Below are 24,879 nucleotides of genomic sequence, written 5' to 3' on the forward strand. Positions count from 1 at the left end.
AGTGCGGTATAAAACACGAACCGGAACCCCCCAACCCCGCAGAGAAGCCCGAGTGGCGCCGAAGCCTCTGAGCCGCTTAAGGAAGCGCTTGGAACAAAAAAGGAACACTTCGTAAAACTTTATTGATTTATCACTTGATTAAAGCATGGAGTATTATAACTATTGTACATTGTATTTTCATGTAGAAAACTTTACATAGTTTTTCATATTATATAATTTTGGTATTCTCCCAGAACTCTATACATCCATGGGCAAGGAATAGTCTTTAAATTATTGATAGTAAATGCACTTAATACAGAGATATTAAAACTCAGGCATTTTAAATATGTGAAAACATACGTTTTAAACAAAGGTGCTGAACAAACTGAAGTCACAGATTAAAGGGAGATGCACTTTTGACAGAGCTACTATTTTTAATTTTTTTCCTGAATATTAAGACTGAGCTAAAACCTGAGGGGGTGTTGGTTGTAGTAGTGGACATCGGTTTAGATTGTTCTGTTTGCAGTTTAGAATGTGAGGTACCAGACATGGATAACAAACTGCTGTAAAAACAACCTTTTTCTGGACGGTAAGACACAACAGAGGCAACATGAAGGGAGTTTTTAATCACCACAAAAGGGAGGGTTTAGGGTTTTCCTCATTAGCATCCTCTCCTCCTCCCTTCCCTCGCGAGGCCTGAAATGACTCAAATAACAACAAAGCCATGGAGTCTGCAGGATTTCTGCCATTGCAGGTGGGTGAGCTGCAGTCCCTCTGTCGCAGAGCCCATCCAAGGGGTGACTGCACAGTCCTGCTCTCCACAGAGCCAGCTGTGAGGGCTGAGCTGTGCTGGGATGGAGGAACCAGCTGGCACCAGTGCAGGGGCTGAGCTGAGCTGGGATGGAGGTGGGTTTGGCCCTTCCTGACTCTCTGAGGAAAACCCACGAGTGCTGTGGAGGAAGCTGAGCACCCCCTGATTGTTTGATTATTGCTGTGCTGGGGACAGGGCCTGCAGGAATGGGACAGGGTTGGGCTCTGGCAATGCAATTGCATCCCAGGCCCCTTCTCCTTCATGCTCTGCAGGCCCTGGGATGGTTGGATATATCACATACCCAACTTCAGCAGTCTGTAACTGGTATAAATACAACAAAAGCTTTTCTCTAAGGAGAAGAACAGTCTCAGACCAAAGGCTGAAAGGAAGCATGGATTAAATATCCTTATCCTATGTGCAGAGAGAGACTACAAATGCTGCTCCTTACACTAAAGAAAGCCCATGAAGCAACTGTGAAGTCATTTAAGACCTCAAAATTGAGACTTTTTTCAAGACATGACTGTAGGGCTTTCAAACCTGTGACACATGCAGCTGGGCCAGGTGTGTCTGATGGGACATGAGGGAACACATTCCATGAGGCAGTGACACATTCCAAATCTGAAAAATAATGGTTCAAATATTTTTCTTAGGACTACCTACAACCAGAAGAAAAGGAATAGCATATTATTACAGATTTAAATAGAATTAAAATAAATACTTCATTTTCTGCAGTACCCAATGCAGTGACATTCCCAGGGAATGAGCAGCTACACGAGATGCAACACAAAAGGATATTTCAAATGCAGCAAGTTAAATACCAGCATTCCTTATTTTTCAGTCTTCTCCTATTTTCATATATAGACATTCACTCCCTTCTACTAAATAACAGTGTATAGATTTAACCTAATGGGCATTTAAAAGTCAAAGAACCACAACTACCACTCTTCTTTGGTTAAAAATAAAAAGTGAAAATAAATTGTGAAAGCTTTGTCACTACTACTGACTGTAAAACCTTTCCCAAACAATGCTTACACAGGACAAACTGATGTATTGAGGAGCACCATAAAAACCCTTTGGGAAAAAGATCACAAAAAACAAACCAAGCAACCAAATACAACAACAACCAAAAACAAACAAACAAACAAAAAACCACCAAAGACAGCACATTCCCAGCAGCTCAGAGCAGCATATCCAAAGACAACCTCACCTGAGGCCATCCTACCAGGAAACTCAACTCAAAAAACAAAGTAATGTTATACACTTAGTTCCACTCAAGTAGGTAGGCCGTTGTTGCTCTTTGTTGGTTTGTTTTTTTCTTTCAATACTGTTAATATTTTGAGTTTGCTACTCTGGATAGCACAGCAGTTAATACTACTTTGCATTATTTTAGGAAGTGGAACCTCTCATCCTGCCATACTTTCCTGGTTTAGAAAAGTTTTGAAACTTGAAATTTAAAATTATTTCAAAGGTCAAGACAGCATCCTGTCATAGAAACATTGTCACAGAAACGTGATGCATTTCAAGGGAAGAAAATTCTCTTGGACAAACAAAGCTGTGGTGTCATGTCACATTTTGCTTCTCAGAAAGCCTTCAAAGCACAGAATTGTGTTGTTACCTTAGAGCATGTGAATGAACTTGTTTAATTTTGCTAGAGCAGTTTTTTGGAAATTCCGGGTTTTTTAGATGCCACTAGGAACTAAGAGTTGAGAACAAAACTCATTTGCACAAAATGACAAATCAGAACTTGCAGATCTGCAGTAAAAGGAGGCAAAGTTGTGTTAAGGATTGGACTTTTTGCTAATCAATCACCATTACTGCTAAATTATATTCAAGGGTCAAAAAGGTAGGTTTATTTCTTCTGAGCCTTGTTTTTGATGTTCCTGTGTATGTTCTATGATCTGCCACTATATGAAAGGAAAAGGCATTCCTTTTCATTTTCTTAAATTGCCTTTAACTCAAGCCTAATAAGCTAAAGGAGTAGATGCTATTGGTGCTCCTGATGTAAAATCTCCCCTAAAACTAAAAATAAGTCTCAGAAGATGCAGTACTGATATTAAAAAAAAATTAAGTCATTTGCTAAACAGGAGGAAAACCTTCTCCGAATATCCTCCAGGCTGTCCACTTCAAGAGCCCAGTGCCCTGCCTGGCCTGGTCCAGGACACAAAGGAAAACCCAGAGGGATCTCGGGTGGTCACTGGCCACCACAGTCAAGTTTATTATGAACACTTGCCAACATCACAAGGCTACACAAATACAGTCATTAGTTCCAAGGGGCATAATGGCTGTGGAGATACCCAGCTGATTTATCAGCTCTAGCTGGGATGAAAGACTGAGCAGTGCATAAAGGACTAGAAGAGACATACTGGATCATACAAATGATTAGCATTGAAACAAAGAGACCGCACACCTACTGTATTGACTCTGTAAGCAATAATTTAAATTAAACTGCTGACACTTCTGTAGGATGGACAGAACAGGATTATTTTCCTCGTTCCCAAATGCCTTTGTGGGAAGAATAACTTGCTCCTGTGGTGATACAGCAGGGTCCCATTTTTTCCCATCCACTTCAATCCATCTCTGGACACAGCTTTCCGCACAGGCTGGTGTAAGAGCCTCACTGGGAGCTACCAGGAAGGCAGGCTGGTGCCAGCTGCACGTGCCTGCTCGCCCGTGATGCAGATGTTGAACACCAGCCCGATGCGCAGGAAGAACTTGCGCAGCACCGCCCGCAGCTCGGGGATCAGGTCGAACTGCATGATCTCACACAGGTACGGGTAATAGGTGGAAGCGTGTGCCCTGAACTAGCCAAGACACAGAAACAGGGCGTCATTCTCGACTGCTAGAGCAAAATAAAACACGTTGACACATTCATGGCTACAGCAACTTGTTAGAACCCCAGGTCTCACCCAAGCCCTCCCGAAGGCCCAAGGGCACTGAGATCCGTGTTGTTTGCGGCAGCAGCGCACGCAGGGCCTGCTCTGGTGTTACCCCCTAGACAGAGTCAGGGTTTTGTGACTTCTCAGCCCAGAGGGAGTGCCAGAGCCTATCTGTAGCAACATGAATATTTGGTTTTCCTCTAAAGGGCCAAGATCGTGAAAATTATTCTTGCCAAGATGGCCAAGGAAACTGGAATTCCAATTTTACAGGCGTGAAATTCACCCTTACCATTCCTGTGTGGCTGTAATACAGCATTAGCCTCTCCCTTACTGCACACTCATTGTGCTTTTATATGAAAAAGCACAATGTTCAGTAATTCTATCCACATTCCCACACCACTGGGAATTGCATGGATGCAGCCTCATTTCCACAATGCAGAATGCCTGCAGACAGTGGAGCTGCTACTGCTGCATTGCAAGGAGAGCACTCACTATGAGGAACGGCCCACCTCCAATCTGGATGGAAATAAAGACTGAACTCAGGTTGAAGCAGGAATGAAAAACATACCCAAAAGTAAACATGACTTCCAGCCCATTCTTACCTTATCATCACTGATTTTTAGTGTTTTTGTTAAAAGCAACAGCAGGAGATTGGTCCAGGCTTCTCTGTGGCTTTCCGAGTTGACAGTAATAAAATACGCCAGGGCTTCACTGCACACACTGCAGAGATGGCACAGTTCACACAAACCATAAAGAAAACCCTTATAAAGTTTTAGATTACATGATCTGTTTGTCCTCTCAGTGTACTTTGTTTTCAAGCAAGATGCACTTCCATGGGAAAGTTTTCAATCACATGCAACAACTTTAACTACACAAATTTGCTTTTTCTGGTACAGGAATTGTTCCAGATGACTGAAATGAAATACTTTTCATGTAACTGAATGGAAATACTTGGTGACAGGGAAGGAAAAGGAAAATTAATCTGCCAGATAAACATTTTGTAATTGAAGCATTGTCACTTTCAACCTGCAAACATTATTTCCTGACCCTGACATTGGGACAGCTTAGGCAACAGCACCACGAGAGAGCTCTCCCTCCAAATTTTGACTGGTTTAAAAAAGATCTCCCCGGGCAGGGCTGGGCTGTCCCCAGCAGGGCAGGGCAGGGCTGGGCTGTCCCCAGCAGGGCAGGGCTGGGCTGGGCTGGGCTGTCCCCCCGGGCAGGGCTGGGCTGTCCCCCCGGGCAGGGCTGGGCTGTCCCCAGCAGGGCAGGGCTGGGCTGGCTGTCCCCAGCAGGGCAGGGCTGGGCTGTCCCCAGCAGGGCAGGGCAGGGCTGTCCCCAGCAGGGCAGGGCTGGGCTGGGCTGTCCCCAGCAGGGCAGGGCAGGGCTGTCCCCAGCAGGGCAGGGCAGGGCTGGGCTGTCCTCAGCAGGGCTGGGCTGTCCCCCCGGGCAGGGCTGGGCTGTCCCCAGCAGGGCAGGGCAGGGCAGGGCTGGGCTGTCCCCAGCAGGGCAGGGCAGGGCAGGGCTGGGCTGTCCCCCCGGGCAGGGCTGGGCTGTCCCCAGCAGGGCAGGGCAGGGCTGTCCCCAGCAGGGCAGGGCAGGGCTGGGCTGTCCTCAGCAGGGCTGGGCTGTCCCCCCGGGCAGGGCTGGGCTGTCCCCAGCAGGGCAGGGCTGGGCTGGGCTGTCCCCAGCAGGGCAGGGCAGGGCTGGGCTGTCCCCAGCAGGGCAGGGCAGGGCTGGGCTGTCCCCAGCAGGGCAGGGCTGGGCTGTCCCCAGCAGGGCAGGGCTGTCCCACCTGAGCAGCCGCCGCTGGACCGCGTCCCAGGCCTCCCGCCGGCTCTCGTCCACGTACATCCGGAACAGGATCCTCAGGCAGCATGCCAGGCTGCTGGTCTCTTGTTTTAGGAGATTGGGTTTTGATTTACCCTTGAACCCTAGAAATCAGTCCCACACAGGACAAGAGGGATCATCCAAAGCTGGCATTACTAGCCAAAAATAAATTTTATCAATAATATCTGCACTACTGTGACCAGTAATGATTCCTTGTCCAGACAGTATTTCCTCCTCCTTGATTTTGATTGAGTTCTGATTTATTTATAAAGATACTTAACTACAGCAGTACCAGCTGTGCAGCTCTACTTTAACCAAAAAAAGCAGATAATTTAGCAAACAGAATTATTCAAGTCATCAGGAAGGAGTCAAGCAATAAATGCATGCAACTGTCCAATAAACTCTAGAGGTGATTGCAATGGCACATTGTTGTGTCATGATACTTAAAGTTAGAAGTGTAGTTCAGCATTTTTATCAAATAAAAATAAAAACCTCACCTGCTCTCCATAACACAGTTCGTTGCTCATAATTTGAATTAAAGGCTTTTGAAAATGAGTGAGACTCTTGCAGACAATCCAGTAACTTAAAAAGGTGATGTGAAGACATATATTTATACATTCCTTGGTCTTCTGTGTCAATGTGGATAACTGCATCCAGCGTGTCTCGCTAAAGAGCAGGGGGAGAGGGACAGAGAGAGAGAGAGTTGCTGTAAACTCCAGTAACTCTAATTCATTTATAGGTGCAATGCAGTATTAGTGCAGCACAACACAGCAGGGTGGTCCTGTCAAAGACCAGAGCTGTATTCTTCTTAGTGGGGTACTTAAGAAGAGAGAAGTTATGATCTATCCTGGTAACTAATAAGAAAATAAGACTCAAGAGTGAGGGAACAACTCTCTTATTGAAACATTGCAGTCACAGCAATACAGTACAGAACATTTCCTCTTCTCTACAAGCTGACTGGGTAGGTCTGTTAAATTCTAAAAACATCAAAATGAACAACAAGAACAGTGTGGGTTTAAATCTTGCCTAGTGTAGAAATTCCTCAGCTTTGGCTCATGTCAAATTTAATTAAATTGGTCAATATTTTTAGCTAATTTCAGTAGGAATTTAACTATACCATCCCCAAAACACTACCTGAACGCACTAGCCAGAACTTCCAGCTTACAGCTTTACTAACAGAGCTACTACCCAGAATCAGAACTTTCAGGGACAGGGACATCTCTGAAGCCAGCAATGAATGAAATCTTGACCATTGACCTTGCTGAAGTTCAACTTCTGCAACACTTCCAGTGCAAATATCCAGAGACTGAGAGACTGAGCAGAGCTTCAGCTGTGGCTAAATGAAGACACTCAGTCTAATGAGCAGAAAAGAATGCTTTCCCCCAAACAAACAAAAACCACTTTTGATAGTATGTATTCATGATAAAACAACTATAATCTATTACACTGATAATAAAAAGTAAGGTAATAGAATACTACAACAGGCAGGGCAACAGGCAACACTGGAGGCAGATAAAAAAATCACAACTTAAAGTAGTTTACACACGCATTCGGGGTAATGATAAAAGTCAGGAGAAGACACTATTTTGTGAACATGTCAGAGTGTTCCACAGTTTGTACTTTACTGTCACCACAAGGTTACAAGTAAGTCTGATGGTACCTGAGCTGCAGCCATGTGCTCAGCATCTTCCTTCTTGCTTGTTGCTGGATAGAACACTATGTTGTCAATGGTCTGTATCAACTCCAGCTGTACCACACACTTGATCAGGAGGCCAGCAAATAGTTTCTGGTCTAATGAAATGGAGCAACAGAAGTTTCAGAAGCAATTAATGATGATTCACTTACAGCAACCTAGCAAAATATGACATTCCCCTTAATAATTTGATATTTAGCAATGCTGTGAATTATCTTCTACAGAGAAAATCTCACTGCAAGACATAAACACAAATGGCAAAGACTTATCCCTCTGCCCCAAAACTTTCTGTAGAGAGCTACAGAAGTGAATTGAGTCTGGCTATAAAGGTGCATTGAAAAAGCTTGGATGTTTTCCTTACTTGTGTAAGGACCACCTTTCCAGCTCTCATCTGTTGGATTTGAATATTGGCTTTGTCCTCTTTCAGAAGCATTTTTATCCATGCTGCTTAAAGACTGGTGATCTAGGTCCAAATCCTAGAAGAGAGTGCAGAGCAATTCCAGCAATCCAAAACACTAACTTCCAACCAGCTATCACTTTTCAGAGGACTTCTCTAATCCTAGATTCAAAGGCTTTCTGCATCCATTCTTCATATCATTTTTACAGTAACACTAAACACAATCTACTATCAATTCCTTGACAAGTATATTGACTACAACAAATATTTCAAAAGCTAACCTAACACAAAACTCTTCAAGTCAATTTATCACCCTGAGTTAACTCTTACCAAGTGTTTTTCAGATGAATCTTCCTCCATTCCTACAGGCTTCCATGTCAGCAAGCTTCGAAGAGTTAAAGAAACAAAACAACAAAAAACGTCAAACAAAAATCAAACAAAACAGAAAAAAAACCAAAAAAGGTAAATATTGTTGCTTTAGAATTGGGTATCGAGATAAGAATTAAACTTATGAACTTACACATGAGGAATAGTTGTTTTGAAGATTTCTAGCATACAGTTGCATGTCTGGCCCCAGACTTCAGGGCTGAATTTCTGTCCATTGAGTATTACCAGGTTTTCCAGGCAGTTTGTACCTGATCGTGCCAACTGCTCATTATCTGTAAAAGAAATGTTCCATATTTATCAACTTGTACAGTATCAAGGAAAAATTAAGTATTCCCTATTACTGCTCCATTAAAATTTTTTACCAATACTGTGAAATGCACAGTCTCTTGGCTCAAAACCTACCTATACAGTATGTTACAACAATATGAAGCTGAAGAACCTACTGAATAAAAAAAAGACTTTCAAAATAGCCTTCATGAGATGGAAATACAACTAGGGAAGACAAAAGACAGGGCAGAAGCAAAAGGGAAGCAGAGAGTGAGAAAAAGGAAGGAAAAGCAGCAATCAGAAACTTAGGATTTACTGCAAGATCGTCCCCCGATATTCCATGGTAGTAAGATGCAGGATTTCATGTGTAAGACTTGGAGCCAGAAAGAAAACGTGTTCTTTACAAAGCTGCATTTAGAAGTACTCGTTGGTTGGGAGAAGGAGGAAGAAGCAGGTGCCAGCAAATAATAAAAAAGAAAAAAAATCAGAATGCATGCATGTATCTATATGTGTAAATAAAGGAGGTAACGTATCGCTGCAGTCAAACTACAAAAGCTTGTTGGCAGAAGGTTCAGAAGACTGACCCACTCTCCAAAAGCTTTTGCAGTGTCACAGGAACACCATGAGCCCCTTATGAACACAGTAACAAAAAAGTTGCCTAACTCAATAAAAAGATTGATGCTCAAATATTCAAGATACTGCATCTATCTACTGCAACATAGATTGTCCTAATGGGAACTTTTATTCTTCCAAAATTCAGTTAACCTTCCCCTTCTTAAGTAATGACCATTTAAAACTACATTTAATCAGAAGACACAGGTAGATAAGGTACCTTGTTTTACACACCAGTGTAACTGTGCAAGTATGTCAGGAAGAAGGATCTCGTGCAAAGCTTCATAGAACTGTGTGAACACATCACAGATGGCATAAAGGGCGTGGTTGCACGTCGTGGTCATCCACTCTGATTTCTGGGACAGAAAATGAAAAGTCTTTGGTTTTATGGGGATTCTTCCATGATTACAACACTTGGCTTATATGGCTGGTCAACAAGAGACACAGCTCTGAGGAGAGGAGAACTCAGAACTAAAGCCTCATGACCACAGATGTCTTATCAGAAGCACTCAGCTGGCCACATGAACACTGGTCAGAAAACTGTACATGTTCATAACAGAGGGAGAACATTCTTCTTGAAAACAATCAGATGGACACACACACAGGTCACTGGACTGTGGCAAGTTCCATTCATGCCACAGAATTTGAAGGAATACAGAATGTGTTTAGTTAAGTCTGGGGCAGTATGGGGTGGCCATATCTGATGTCAATAGAAACTGCTGACTCAGATGTGCAAGTTCTTAAAAAGACAGCTCTAGGGAATGCTTGCTTTTTGGGTTTTTTTTTTGTTGGTTTTACCTCTGTTTGTTGCTCAGGGAGTTTCATATTATCAAAAATCCGAAACACAATTCTAAACAGGTCTTGCCACCAGTGCCTTTCAAAGGTATGCCCGTAACTCTTCATGATTTCAAACATCACTGTTAAGCCTCTATAAACAAACCCAAACAAGCATAGGAACAGATGTTAAAATGTGTTCCTGTGATATCTTCACTGCATGAATTAAAAGAAAAAAGGAAAAAAGAGAAGTTTTATTACCTTGTACGAACATCTAACTTGCAACGATTGATGATACAAGAAAGTTCAAACAAAATAGGAAACCATCCTCTGACCCACACTCTGTCCCCAGGAGCCACATTCATGTCATCACTTGTGTATTCTCTTAATACCTTGAAGATCAGTAGGAAAAAAGATTTAAAGAAAAAATTATCTTAAAAATCTTTATATGTAACAAATTTAGATACTACCAGTGATACAGAGAAACTTGGAAAGTTAGCTTAGTTCGTACTGTAACACTCCAATTCTGCAAAATGTAAGTATAGCTCTGAGATGTAATTATTTGCAAAAATACTAGAAAATAATATATGGAAATAAATACTTCAATCTGTTTTTCCTTCAGTCCAGGTAAAGGCCTTACAAGTTGCTGAGGTTTGGTCTTCTTAGAAAGCTACTTTAACAGTGACAAACAACTGTTAAATCAAAACATGTAAAAAGGAAACCTAAAATTGGCAGAAAGCAGTTCTACAAGTCTCTGGTACGCTGAATGCGGCGTGCACTGGGGACATGCAACTGCAATGTAACTCCAGGCTCTCCTCAGCTGGTGACTGTTACATTCAGTATTCACTCAACACACTGATGGAGAAGAATACACATTTGTAACCAACTGCACTAGACATAACTAGGGTGACAGAACAGGAAGCACTGCTTTCCAAGTCATCTTAATACCACAAGAACAAAACAAACAAACAAACAAAAAAAAACAAACAAAAAAACCCCCACACAAAACAAAACAAAAAAACCCCAAAGACTATTTAATTCAGTTATTTCCCATTTGGACTTACAAGACTTAACATTACTTAACCAGCCCTAGTTTATTGCTTACATAATACCAAAATTTCTCCTTAATCCAAATAAGCTTTGAAAACAAACACTTGCAATTGAAGTTTGAGTATGAAAGCTCTTTCTTAGTAATTGATCTCCATTTAACAGACAAAGAGAGTATGAAAACGCAGCAGGGGTACAAATTCAAATATACCTGCGGTCTTTCTGAGACATATTTTGCACAATAGCGAATAAGCCTGATGGCTTCCATGCTGGTGTCCGGGAAGGCAACATTACAGGCAAACTCAGAGAGGCATTTTACTGCATCTTGAAATGAGTCAATTGCTGCTGGAAAATGCTGCTGAAAAATATTTGCTGTGAAGAACAAACAAATACACTTTTTAAAAATTACTGCTATTAAAATCCATACATAAACTGCATCAATCTAGGCACGTCACCCATGGCATACTGCTATGGAACAGACAGACACAAAAGAGCCAGATCTTCTACATTAAATATGGTTCTTTGCCCTCTCCTGCATTCTCCCCTGTGCCACCTCACCAACCACATTCCTAAGTTCTACAGCAGAATAGCTGTATCTAGTTTGTCCTGTCCATAGCATTCTGGAGACTTAAAGGGTAGGACTCAGCTGCAGAGTTTAAACAGTGTGGCTGCAAGGTTGTGTGTTTATTTGCCTGGAAATGCAAAAGCCTTATTCAGATGAGCCTTTTGAAGCTGACTCAGAGCAGACCAATTTGGGTGCATGCACCTGTCAAGCATTACTTACTAACTATGTGTGCTGTAGTCTGAAAGGCCAGCTCTACGATATTCCCATCGTGGTCTGATGCTGCCTGATGAAAGACAGCAAAGATATTTTTCCAGCCAGAACGAATGTTACCGGCTTGAGAGTTCACCATCTGAGCAATACAGCGGATCACCATGTCTCGAATAGTCGGAGATCTTAAAAAAAAAAAAAGAGAAAGGAATGCAAGACTACTTTACACTGGCACAAAGTAACTCCCCCACTTCCCTGTACATGACCATGACCCATACCAAGTGACATCCTTAAGTGGGACTAAAGCTAAAGCAGAAATTGCAGTGCCTCACACCTGTTTTTCTTCATAATATGCTCAAAAGGCCTTAGGAAGTCTTTCTGGAAGCGGAAGTTGGCTAACTCTCCCTTCTCAAGAAATTTCATTGACAGCTGCCTTAATGAGTCTACAGCAAAGATGGCAACATCTTCATTAGGGTTACACCCAACCTAGAAGAAAAGCATATTTTCAAACACTTATCAATTAATGTGTCATTTATATGAGTAACAAATTCGTCACTCAAGTTCCATCTCAGCCCACTAAACACTGCTAGCACATTCTAGTATTCTGATGCTTGGGAAAGAAGGGCTTCTTGTTGAAGGGGGCTTTCTGTCATTTCATCCATCTAAACAGACCCATAGATTTTGAATGCATCAAGCAAAATTGTAATAGCCAGCTAGATGCTAAAATTAAAACACAGCACAATAAAATAAATTGAATCTTTGGTTAAAAATCTCATCCTAACATGATTCAATTTCCCAAGGAAAACAACTGTTGTTCACTTGTGTACATTTCAAAGGAAAACTAACTTGGCATTTTATCTGAAGGAAAAGACAAAGAAAAATTACAAAAATACCAAATGATATAATGAAGATTATATAATTAAAGATCATTCCTATAAACATTTATATTTGTACACTTTAGATTTTTAAGTAGGTGCTTCTTTTAGGTGCCTCGAATAGAATTTTTTTGTATATCAGAATTCAAGCCACTAAAACCACAGAAAGCTGATTAAAGAAGTCTCACTATTTATGCATATTGTGTAACATAAGTTTAAAGAGTACCTTATTGAAGTGATCTCCAATCACATGCCAAATCCTCGACCACTGCAGCCTGATGCGGTTCATGTTATAATAGGAGATCTCCACGATCTTCTGCAGGCTGAACATGCGCGGGTGGTGCGGGGACGCCAGCTCGTCCATGGACACAGCACACAGCCACCGCACAAAGTCGACTGCAGGGGAGAGGCCTGCTGTGAGCCAGGCTGCTCCTGTGCCAGGGGCCCTGGAGCCCCCCATACCTACCTATGGCATTCCCGTCCAGCCTCGTGGAGCCCGTGAATATCCTACAACAAATACAGGAGTTGGAGTTTCAGCTGCACATCCGCAAGAATTGGTTACAGCTCAGAGCTGCAGCAAAAGGTCAGCACATCTGGACGTATGTCACACTCCTCCGTGCCATGAACTCTGCACCTCTTGTACTCTTGCTCCTTGGCAGCAGTACATGCATCTTTCCTTAGTCTAAGCATCCTCTTTCCTGCCACAGTCACAGTCTACCATGCTCCTATGCCACTGCAGCAACAGGCACAGGCTCACAAGTTTACCCAGGCCAAGTTATACTGGAACACTCATTTGGGTGACAGCGTGTTAAATTTCATGGGGACAATAAACAGACAGAAAGCTTTGCTACAAGACTTTACTGGTTATCAGCCACCTTTGATCTTTATATCCTCTAAGAATATGGTCAGCTGTGGCTGTCAAAACAGACAGGAGAAAGACTATGGATGCACTCTTGTCCCTTCTTGCCCTTCAGCTGTTTGATCTTGAGAGGAGTTCAGACTGCTGATAGTGGTCCACATAGAACACTAATAAAGCAGAGAACATTCCCAAATGTCCTGGACTTTGATGTGGTAAGAGACATGCTCATGGTTAGAATAAACACTGCAAGTCTGAATATATGATTGTGCAGACTTGCACCATTGCACCAGTGGTTACTAAGAACTCCCATTCCAACACATAGTTTAGGAGAGAAGCACGTCTTTAGACAACATTTCAGAAGGGCAGATGACAAAGATGATGATTTAGGTAAGAGTGCAGAGGTAACACTGTCAGTACCTGTCTACTGCTACCACCACACTCTGCGAGCTGGTCTCCCCCACAGACTCCTGGATGCTCGCCATGTGCCGTTTGTCAGCCCCACTCCCAACGAGGTTCCCTGCCAAAAATTCATTAAAAAACAGTATTTGCCATTAGGAAATAATGACTTTATGTTAACTCCAACATCAAGCAAGTAGACAGAGAGAAGTGACTACTGCTTCCAGCTACCATGTAATTTATATGGAGCAGATAGTGCCTTTGCCAGATTATTACACAGCTAAACATCATATTTATTAGATTAAGGTGATATGATATTGTTAATAAAATTGGAACAGATAAAATACTATTTTAAAAGATGAACTCTAAGTCAGCTACAAATAGTTAATGCTGAACACAGTTCTGTATTCATTGTAATCATCATTATAGCATCCATTCCAAAGTTTTAAAAAATTAATTTGTTTCCTTAGTGGTTTTACAAAGATTAATGCAACTTGCCTTGTCCCTCTAATTTAAGACAAAAATCTATGATTTGTTTCTTGTACACACTGCAGAAACAATACAAACTGGAACAGAAAGCTCAACATGTAAAGATAAGAAGTTCCTTTGGAAAACCAATTGAAACATCTATTAATTCCTAAAAATAAATGGCTTTTTTTTCCTATTAATTAACACTTTTAACAAAACCATGAGTTCATACAGCAAAACAGTTTTGATAACAACATATTCCAACAAATAAATGTGGAGTAGTTTTTAAATAGCTTAACCCAATTCTAAAGTTGCAACAGATTTGGTAATTATAAACACATATTGGAATACACAGTTTCATTAATCCAATACAGCTTCCTGTGGAAGCAAGTAAATATATTCAAGTATGCTATAACACTGAGGATTCTTTAACATCCTTACTCCACTTGTATGTGCATCTTTGTCAAGTTCAGGATTAATAATCTTACCTAATCCCAGGCTCATAAACTCTTCTCCTGCAGAGGCATAGCTCTTAATGCTGCCTTCCCTCTCACGCCCAGAGCCAGACAAATACCGCGTTTTCACGCCAGTTCCTATGAGCTGTGCCAGTTCCAGCTGGCTAATACATTTCAAGATCTGAAACCAAAAGAAATTTAGCATTGTATTTCTGCACACCACCATCTTTTTATTCTTAACATATATTTGTATTTAATATTTCTATCTCTAACTACTAAAGGACACCTTTTCATTATTTTTACACCATCAACATTCAAGACTATAAATGAATTGGAGCTGATCTTCTAGAGACTCCATTGTCCTAGAGATGAAAAGACTGAAACATTGCAGCTATCACCACTTGAGTAACAACATTCCAACCTAGAGCGTTTAAATGCCAAAGCTGTGCTTGTCTCCTTCTCCCTCTCCCACAGCCACATCCCCTGGCTGGCACAAGCACTCAGGAGAGTGTGCTGTGAGCCAGGTCTGAGGCATCTGTCAGCTCTAGCACATTTTGGCTCATATCATGTAGCCCAAGACTAGAGCCAGAGAACATAATGCAGCAGAAATGCTCCTTTTAGCATTTAGCACAGATTCAGAGCTGATAAAATTGCTCCTGGAAAATAGGCTTTAAGAAAATGTTGCCAAACATTGCAAGACAAGTCTGGACCTGTAAACTAGAATATTTTTGTTTCCATGAATAAGAATACAATAGTTTATATGAGAAATTTTCAGAAGCCAAATGAGATTTTTTTATATAATTTAAATCCTATATCAAATGCAGCCATAAAAATTACAATATTGTCACAGTTTCCACAGGGTCTTCAAAAAAAATGCAGTGCATTATTTTTATCTACATATTAGAAAAAAAACATAAAAACTTAACAATATAATGTACTTTCTTCACATTTTTGAGTATGTTCTGAGAGCTGATAGTAGAAGAAAAAATATGACACCATGTTCACTATTTAAACTAATAAAGATTTACCTCATGCCAAGAATTGCCAAGATAGTTGCCATCTGTGTGAGCAACTGTAATGAGTGTCTTAATGGTATCAATGTTCTTCTGTTTCATTTCTGTAATGCTGGAACTGGCAGTCAACAAGGAAAAACGAGCAAGGGCCTGTACATAAGCGTCTCGTTCAAGCTACAAGAGAGAGAAACAAGCACAAAAATCAAGTCCCCAAAGAACCAGAGAAAGCAACTTGCCTACAAATTTTTTCTTCTATGGATAGCTGGCACTGTCAGAGCACTTTCCAGCTGAACAAGAGTAGGATGCCAGTCAGCAAACGCTCTTAATAGAAGATTCAGCAAGAAAAGCAGAGTTGAAGAAATGCTTGATTACATCAAAACCTTTTCCCATTTCAAGGAAGCAGATGAGACACTTCATCTCCTATGTATAAGCTGTTTGTAATTCTTCACCTGCCTCCCAGAGCCCACATGGCCTCAGCGAGTCCCAGGCTAAGGCTGGCACCAACCTGCATTCCAAAGATACAGGCTATTCTGATGGCACAGCGTATTCCTTCCAAACATAGCGACGCAACTTCTGGGTCATCACAATTCTGCAAGCCAACACTGTATGCTGCCAGCAGTGGAGTCCAGACAAGCTAAACAGAGGAAGAAACTAAATTCAGAGGTCTCTTACAGCTTTAGCCCAAAACACTGGTTACTGAAGCCAAATATATCCATAGAGTCCATGTGTTTCATTAGCAAACTTTTCAAAGTAATTTTCCACTTTTTTTCCCATGCTTTAAACTCTTCACCACAAAGACACAGTGAGAACCTCACACTCACTTTGAACATGGGTCTGACATGATCCAGGTGAGTGGCACTGGTGAAAGGTGCCTTTGCATGGCTCACTGCCTCCATGAGGGCTTTGGCTGTCTTTGCCATTTGCTCCATTTCCAAGTTGTACAACAACCTCCGCTGCTTCTCGTTAGCTACACCTAAGGGGAACACCACACACAGACATTGCTTGCTTTTCTCACAAGAGCATATTCCTTCTCTTCACACTGAGCATCACAAAATGTTAAATAAAGGTTTTGCAAATAAAATCTAAAGACAGAAATCTTGCAAAATCTTAGAAGTCAGGAGGCTGCCCCAGGCTGCAAGCAAGGAAATCCAGCACTAAAAACCACACCCAAACTTAAGACTTTATTCTGTGCAAAATAACTATTTCAGCCCTTTACTATATAATACATGCTATTATCTAATTGCTCCAAGTCAGAGGTGCACACTCTATTAAGTCATTCTGCCTGTAAAAGTGGATGGAAAACCCTATGTCTTCTTAAGCTCACATCCCCAAAACAAAACAAGCACTCATCACCATGATAAATAAATTAATAATTTAGTGCTTCTTTACCCTTATACTAGAGGATGCAACTTCCATTTTCAAGCAAATTAATTTTGTTCCTATTTTGATTGAGAAAACCTGCAAACAGCTTAAAAATACTGGGAAAACCACTATGCTGAAGATTCAGAATTCACAAATTTGAATTAAATTAGTACCAGCTATTCTGAGTAAAAGTAGGGTACAGCTGGGGATACTGGTTTCTACTGCATGCTACACAAAGTAGCCCTCATTTGATCCGTATAAGGAGAGATGACTAAAAATTATGACAAACTCTCCAATCTCTCTGGTTTTCAAACACTATCACAAGGACTATGACACCTCCCAGCCACTGAGCTATGGAGGAAAACAAAAAACCAGCCCAAATCAAGCCCTCACTCATAGTCTAGCACACAAAAAAAAGGTAATTTCAAAGTAATTTCCCTCTCGAGTTATTCCTCACACTCATCTTTAAAAACCCCAAGAAATCTGGTTCTAGTGCTGCTCTGCAGTGGTGCCAGAGGCACCTACACAGCTCTTCCCACCAGGGAAGGCAGTGTTAAATTGTAACTGAGCCGGTTTCATTCCATATACCTCTATCAACCATTCCAAATGTACTTTATGTATTGCCCCAAGGCATTTTCACAGGGACTTTGCACACCACTGTGCCATCCCTTAGTTCCTGCCACAGTTCAAGAGCACTGTGGTCTTCCCAGTTTCTAGTTCCTTCTTACTTGGTTTACTACACTTGGTTGTAATTGCATATTCTTTTGTCTCTTTCATCGCAATTTTCTTTCCTTCTATTTCTTCATAGATTGTGGATAAATACTCTTCTGGCAGGTCTTTACTGTCATTGATTCCTCGATTCATTTTAATGTATTGCTCCTTTGTCATTTTATTTTTTACCTGTAAGAAGGAATAAGTTGGGTATCAGATTTTGAATGCAAGTTCCAGGGACCTTTGTACTCCTGTAAGTCTGGATTTTTTAAATTTTTACCTGTGGACTGTGCAAGTCTGTAGTCAGCATTATAATGGAGTATGCCAAAACATAGGCAGTGTCTGCACTAGCAAATAGTGTTTGCCTGAGGGAGGAAAAAACAAAACAGGTTTATAGACTCCCAATTCCTCAATCCATTAGCTCTAGTTCCATATGCAAGAAAAATACCCAGAAGTGCTATGGACTCAACCAAAGAGCCAACAAAGCCTGAAGCTAACCATTAGAAATGCATCAAACCCCAAGCAGTTTAAAACACAAATAAAAAGGATGGGGAAGTGCATCATCTTTGCAATATTGAAAACTAGACTGAGATTTTCAAGTACATTCCCTACCGATTACCCAAAGAACAGTAATGTATAATCTTAAAAAGGTTAAATAACAGCTTATTTTTTACTCACAGAGTTTCATAAAGATTGATATAAAACCAACCCACTGACACACCAACTAGACTAAGGAAAGGGAACTAATTAAGCCTGACTAAACTTCAGTGTTGATTGCACTAGGAACAATAGCAACTTTGCCTATTTGGTATCAAATAACACATACACATTTTGTTCCACATCTAACAGGCAAGCAAAAGCACTGTAACATGCTATTAGTTGTTTTTGTCATGATTTTTGTTAATTCTAGCCATTTCTACTGCTTAATACAGTTTTTTATACTTGACTGATCTACATTCATCTAAAATTGTGTCTGTTAGCAGTTGGATTTTAATGTACTTAGGGTTTTCCTTTTCCAGTAATTCCTTTTAGCAAGTACTTGGGATTTAAAGAAATGACAGCATCAGTATCCTTCCTATCCAATATCAGCAGCAAGATCTCCTCCTCACACAAGCCTGCAAAAGTTCCTGGCCTGGTATGGGGTTAATCAATCCCCTGCCCCTAAGGGCCACACAACAGTACAGCCAGGGAATGTTCTTTGGGCACTGATCTGATAGAAAGGGTTTGAATTACCGTTGGTTGCATTCAATATATCTAGCAGCAAACTTCTCCATTAATCTATCAATCTTCTGGGCTTCACCTGGCAGACGAAAACCTTCCAGAAATATACGCAGAGCAGAGACAAAGTCTTTTCCACAGAAATCAAGCTGGTCTACATAGGCATACATCACTTCCTTGTTAAACTTGCTGCTTTCCCCAAGAAATTCCCCTACTTGAGTCTAAAAAACACAAGAGACAGTTATTACTGTGCAATCCAAGTGCCAGCTCTGCAAGAGGGTTTCTGTGCCAAGAGTTGCACAGCTGTCAGCTCTGTAAAGCTGCCACGCCGCCACGTGGGCAGAGCAGCTGAGGGAGGGACAGGGCTCCCAGATATGCCCCCTCAGTCTGCATATTCCTGCCTCCCTCGCTGCCAAAGGCAAGATCTGCATTACTGCAGTGCCAAGGAAAGCTGAACTGTGGCCAGGCGCACACGCAGCAGAGAACGCTTTGCCACTGCAGCACACGATCCTGCCTTGCTGGCAAGGGACTGCCAGCAACTGACACTGCTCTGTTTCCCTCCAGCCTCCAGGGACAGACAAAATGCACATTCCATTGATGGGGAACCCTCCAGCACTCTACTATAACACAGTACTTTACTGAGAAGCCTGGGACAGCAAGTAAACAGCAGGTAGCTGTAGCATTAGGTGTGTCCGTGAGGTGCCTTGCATGCTCATTTCTCTAAGATATGAACTCCAGAGCAGGGGCACACAGATACCAGGGGCAGGGCCGAAGGTGCAGGGGCAAGGGTATAAACGTGCTGCATGTAATCTTACAGAGCAGAGGCGTTCCTCTTGGTGCAAGAATTGTGCCAGGTCCTCTGTTGTAGTGCCAAGCATTCCCTGCTCCTGTAGATACTGTATTCCTCTCTTTGGCTTTTTATTAAACCTATTCAGACAAAAACATGGGGAAATGGACATACAATTAAAAATACAACAGCCTATAAAATTTGAGTTTTACAGAGTCCTCATAAATCAAAGATTCTGTGCTGTAGCTCCATGTCTTTTCTTTCTAGTTAGGAAAAAAGTTAAAGAATGTGCAACAAATCTATTACCTGTATCATACCATAGGCTCCACCTCATAAGGTACACTAAGTTGCTGATAACCCTAGAAGTTATTGCTGAAAAACCCCAAAACTCACCTTTTTGAACATGAAAAAATTGACACTCTACATGAAATGTTTAAAATGTTGCTGTTCAAGACTTTTCTCTAGCATTTACAGACATGCAGACCTTCAAATTAATCAAAGAGAAGTAAAGCATATATGCACAATGATTTAATTCTTCAAACTCTATTTCAATAAAGGACAACAAATCATGTAAGAGCTGCAAGACAACTGTGACCCTCAAACCAACTTCTCTCTAGGCGTACACACTCTTGTGGAGCTGAGCCAGTAAAAAGGAGAGCTGTGAAAACCCCTTCCACTCCACCCAGAATTTTATGAAACTCCTTTTAACTACAACAGCCTCCAGCACTGGTTTTTCACAACAGCAGGCAACAGTCTTCAGCATTAACATCAATTTGTAAGTGTCCCTACAGGTGTGACTGTGAGACCATAAGAAACAACACATTTTATTTAAAGTGAACTTTTGTTTTCCCATCATACTGGGCTTACAGTTCTATCCCATGTTCAATTATTTCCTTCTGTTGCTTGATGACTTCAAATTGCTCTGGATCATCTGGAACAGCAGTCTGGGTACCAACACTTCCCACTCCCGACGATACAGTGGAGTCCAAGGAACTGACACTACTCCGTCTCCCTCCAGCGTCCAGGCATTTACCTTCAGCCATTTCCTGTTCAGATGGTTTATATGAACCTATTCACAAACAAGGTGAGACTTAACTTACCCTTGTTCAATCAAGAGCTTTTAGTTACAGAACTTTTAAGCAGAAATCTATGAGTTAATATTCTTATTTTACCATGTATACTTTTTGGCAGGCTGCACTATACTACATGAAGATGCTCTATTGATGGAAGTCTAAAATAATCCAACAAAAGGCAGAAAACCAGCAGCATCTATGGAGAAATTCCACTACTTCAACTTAGTGACTCCAAGACTGGTTGCATGTCTTGCTCTACATCAGCCTTTACAGGAGACAAGGGCCTGGCTAAATCTCATCCACAGAACTTGGTTATTCAAAACAGACACTTGGAGAATCAGTTACTGCAACAGCACTAACAGCTGTTTGTAGAATACCTCACTTGTGTAAACAAATTGTTAAGGTACAAACCGGGCACCCACACTTCTGAATAGCTTCTAAACAGTGAACAAACACAAGAATGAACTGATTAAATAAATCAGTCTCTCCATACAGAAGCAATCTTACCCAAGCTAGTCTGATGATTGGGGTTCACATAAAGGTCTTTGCTCCATTCTACCATACATTTTAAAATAGAAACCAAACATTCAAGTCCTTTTTTCCTCAGGCTTAGTTCCTAAAACATGAAGAAGAATAAAATAAAAAAAGAAAAATCAAACCAACAAACCATGCTGAACAGTCTCTACAATAGTCTCCCCTCTAAGGACTGGAAAAGTATAATCTTAAAAATAAAATGCTTATGGTGGAGATATAGCATAAAGTCTGTGTAAAGGAAACCCCACAGATGGCACCACTGGTGTATGAGCTTCAGAAAGAAAGAAATTTAACTGAGGAAGAGGAAGGCTCATTTGGCTCTCTCTCCCTTGGCAGTCAAACTAAAGAGACCAGAAGCAGCCTGGTCTCACAGCGCAAACAGGCAGCAAAATCACCAAGTAATAAATGGCACTGCTTCAGCATCCAATTGCAAATTATTAAACTAATAAAAAGCAAGTAATATCAGTAGGTTACAGAAAACATGAACCTCTGGAAGTATCTGTAGCAATGCAAAGATAGCACTGTTTATGAAACAATAGTACCTTATCTTCAAAGCTCTTCTCCTTACCTGTAAAGGTGTCATTCCCAATTCATGCCCACTTCGTCCCTGTGCAATTTTGGATAAATCATTTACGAGACGTTCAAATATATTAGCAGCATTTAAATCACAATCATAGTTAACATAAATATCCACTACACACTGGGCATCTGAAAAGAAAAGGAAATGGAAGTATTAGGATTCTGTGCAATAGAATTTTTAAAAGGAATGAGCCAGTTGGAGCAGGCACTGCAGATGAATCCAGACATTTAACCCAAGCCCTCTAGGATCAAATTCAAATTTTCATACTTAAACATGATATGTGACATTTCTTTTCAAAATAATTTTCATCTGCTGCCAGAAGAAGTGATTCTTTTACACAGTGGAAATACCTGCACAAATTCTAGTTAAAGTCTGAATCACCATCCACTTGTGTTCAAAGGAACTTGAAGAAGTCTCTAGAATATTCAGGAAGATCTCTTTGAAGAACACCTGCAAAATAAATAAAATTAAGGACTTGAGGATCTGAAACTTATTAGAACTACATCAAATGTACAGATTAATTTCTGTTAAGTAATTTCTCTTCAAGAGTAATATTTCATGCATATTAGAATTTGGATACAGTAGTAATATATTAGTTTAGTAAGCAAACCAAACTAAGACATTAAAATGGAAGTTCTAGCTGTCTTTTTACCTTGAGAACAGTATTTTGAGAACTAGAGCATATGCAACTTATAGAATAAAAGTCTCTCACCTCAATCTGCATTTTCAAATGGGTCTTAAAATTCGAAAGCAGTGTGAGGAAAATGGCAAGAGAGAGCTCAAACACATCAGGAACAGAAGAGACTCCATTTTTAGATAATGCTACACAAAGATATTGCTTGATTGCATTGATGAACATTTCATGTGTCCTGAAAACCAGACCAGCATTCTGCAGCACTGAGAGAAGCAGCTGGAGAGACACAACCTTGGAACGCAATTCATGTGATCTAGAAAAAATTCAACATTAAATGTATTTCTGTATTTTCTTAGTATATACTTGCATTCAACATTAGCTCTGTGGGATTTCTTCTACATCAGGAAGAAATGACTGCTATTTTGATTCATTTAAATGCAGGAGGCAAGAGGATGGAAATCAGCCAAGTGAATTTTGAACTTCTACCATCCAAATTTGAAATTTTTTCAGTAATATTAACATCTTAGACTAGCCTAATAAATGCATCTCAGTGCTACTTAAGCACTTCCCCACTCTCCCACCAAAAGCTTCACAAATACTATAGTCAAGGCCACTCCAACTGGTAAGATTAATAAGCCTATTATACAAAACCCAAAAATCTCAAGTACTGAATTTTTAATAATTTAAAGGTATTTCAATCCTAGATTAATCAAGCTAACTAAACCAAGGGCCTGACAAGTGGATTTTGAACACCTGCTCAACTATACAGCAGCAACTTAACTGTCTCTAAATGCTACCATAGAGGACACAATAATAAATCCTGTCACATTACTTGGGATCTGGTGGTCCTTCCCCCAGCGGTTTCATGGAGAGCTTGCACAATGACCTGAACACAAGGAAGGCATCCTTTTGTAGAACATGGGAAAATCTGGCAGCAGCTTGATGTCCAGATACATCTGTTTCCTTGAAAATACCAAACGCAACACAGACCCTCAGTGAGACAAAGAAACAGAGCAATGAGGAGATTCCACAGCTCGGCTGAGAATCAGCTACAGTTTACACTAAACCTAAACAGGATTACAAGGGATCTGGATCTTTTCACACATGTTGACTGACCCTTTGTCTCTGTCCCCACTCAGTATTAAAATACAACTAATATAGTAAATTTTAGAACAGGTATTTTCAATATATGCTTAAACTGCAGCTGCTGCTTCCTTTTTGAATCTGAGTAGTACATACATTGGAGTTTCTGTCCCTTTCTTCTGCCACATACATTGGAGTTTCTGTCCCTTTCTTCTGCCACATACATTCGAGTTTCTGTCCCTTTCTTCTGCCAAATCCCACTCTATTAGTTGTCACAATAAAAACATTTCTTCTTCTGTAGATGTATATTGGCATCCAGTGCAATTATTTACCAGATTATCAGTGGAGGAAACAGACTGCCCATCATCTGGAATCCCATTTGTTTGTACATTTTCAGTGCTAGAGCCAGAAAGAAGAGTATCCACAGTCTCTAATGCAGGCAGAGCCTTGACAGGTTCTGTTACCTGCTTTTCTTCAGCCACTAAAGGGGAAAATGGAAAGATGATTAAAATCATGCAAGAGTTTTCTATCCCACGACTTTGTGAAGCTTTACCACCGAGTGGCAGAGAAGTAGCACTGGTAAACTAGAAAGTTTCTCAGCTATCAGCAAAAGAATATTGTGATGCAATCAAAACCTGTTCTTGCTGCCTTAGTAGGTGTTCTTGTCAAGATACTTAGTAACAAAAATTACTTCCATGCTTCTATAATCAATACATATGCAACTATTTTACTTTAGAAGACTTTACTACCTTTCACAGCTGAATCCACCACATCTTCCAAGATGCCCTGAACCATTTCCTTTCCTCCATCAATCGTTTCCTCTAATGAAACACAGAGAGAATTTTTAATTTAGTATTTTTGTTTAGGAAGAGGACTAAAAGGAAAAACATGACGAAGGCAGAAGCATGAAAATTTATCAGTTTCTTTCAGCAGCTCTCATTGAAAATAATTTGTGAGAAGTCATTCAAAAATACTCATTGATGTTCTTTATGCTGTTTGAATCAAAGCACTGATATTTTTAATGCAGTTGTTTTGTCATTTTTATTTATCAATTGTTACAAACATTTCTAATTAAGATGCAGTATGTGCTGATGATATGGTCTTCATAATATGCACCATTTTTACCACTGGCTCTGTCACATCCCACATACCACAACAATTCTCTTCCTTTCCTTCCCCTCTGTCAACCTGTTCAAGTCAAATTCCACTACAATACTCTATAGATAAAGTACACATGGTTTAACTGGAATTCTAGGGAGAACAGGAACCTTTCTGCAGCAGTTATATGTAGACACAAGCTGAGAATGGCAGCACACTCTGGAAGTCTACATAGGAAAGCCAAGCGAGCCAGTCACCCCACCACTGCTCCTCGAAGGGGCCTCAAAG

The 24,879-nt window shown here is 40.8% G+C and overlaps 1 protein-coding gene across 4 annotated transcripts in view; it reads right to left on the minus strand.

Annotated features, from left to right (window-relative positions):
* Positions 1–102: 102 nt before the first annotated feature.
* The window catches only part of ARFGEF2 (ARF guanine nucleotide exchange factor 2), a 34,553-nt gene continuing 9,776 nt past the window's right edge, over positions 103–24,879 (minus strand). For 2 of the 4 annotated variants that reach the window (XM_077187492.1, XM_077187491.1), the window contains exons 7-39: positions 24,243–24,314; positions 23,826–23,974; positions 23,243–23,373; positions 22,489–22,723; positions 22,127–22,226; positions 21,765–21,904; positions 21,170–21,278; positions 20,457–20,658; positions 19,618–19,729; positions 18,818–19,023; positions 17,865–17,949; positions 17,602–17,773; positions 16,333–16,484; positions 16,017–16,145; positions 15,527–15,685; positions 14,532–14,679; positions 13,597–13,696; positions 12,787–12,827; positions 12,547–12,716; positions 11,780–11,931; positions 11,458–11,630; positions 10,885–11,045; positions 9,888–10,018; positions 9,651–9,780; positions 9,073–9,208; positions 8,107–8,245; positions 7,917–7,971; positions 7,551–7,665; positions 7,157–7,287; positions 5,994–6,162; positions 5,462–5,600; positions 4,269–4,386; positions 103–3,591 (exon numbers count right to left, since the gene is read on the minus strand). In XM_077187492.1, the coding sequence (XP_077043607.1) occupies positions 3,415–3,591; positions 4,269–4,386; positions 5,462–5,600; positions 5,994–6,162; positions 7,157–7,287; positions 7,551–7,665; positions 7,917–7,971; positions 8,107–8,245; positions 9,073–9,208; positions 9,651–9,780; positions 9,888–10,018; positions 10,885–11,045; positions 11,458–11,630; positions 11,780–11,931; positions 12,547–12,716; positions 12,787–12,827; positions 13,597–13,696; positions 14,532–14,679; positions 15,527–15,685; positions 16,017–16,145; positions 16,333–16,484; positions 17,602–17,773; positions 17,865–17,949; positions 18,818–19,023; positions 19,618–19,729; positions 20,457–20,658; positions 21,170–21,278; positions 21,765–21,904; positions 22,127–22,226; positions 22,489–22,723; positions 23,243–23,373; positions 23,826–23,974; positions 24,243–24,314 (4,538 nt within the window). In that variant the 3' untranslated portion in view covers positions 103–3,414. Of the gene's footprint in view, positions 3,627–3,955; positions 4,183–4,268; positions 4,387–5,461; positions 5,601–5,993; positions 6,163–7,156; positions 7,288–7,550; positions 7,666–7,916; positions 7,972–8,106; positions 8,246–9,072; positions 9,209–9,650; positions 9,781–9,887; positions 10,019–10,884; positions 11,046–11,457; positions 11,631–11,779; positions 11,932–12,546; positions 12,717–12,786; positions 12,828–13,596; positions 13,697–14,531; positions 14,680–15,526; positions 15,686–16,016; positions 16,146–16,332; positions 16,485–17,601; positions 17,774–17,864; positions 17,950–18,817; positions 19,024–19,617; positions 19,730–20,456; positions 20,659–21,169; positions 21,279–21,764; positions 21,905–22,126; positions 22,227–22,488; positions 22,724–23,242; positions 23,374–23,825; positions 23,975–24,242; positions 24,315–24,879 lie in introns of all 4 variants that reach the window. The other 2 variants (XR_013184581.1, XM_077187494.1) reach the window with 2 other exon arrangements.

Source organism: Agelaius phoeniceus, chromosome 17 (assembly GCF_051311805.1).
Source record: "Agelaius phoeniceus isolate bAgePho1 chromosome 17, bAgePho1.hap1, whole genome shotgun sequence".
NCBI lineage: Eukaryota > Metazoa > Chordata > Aves > Passeriformes > Icteridae > Agelaius > Agelaius phoeniceus.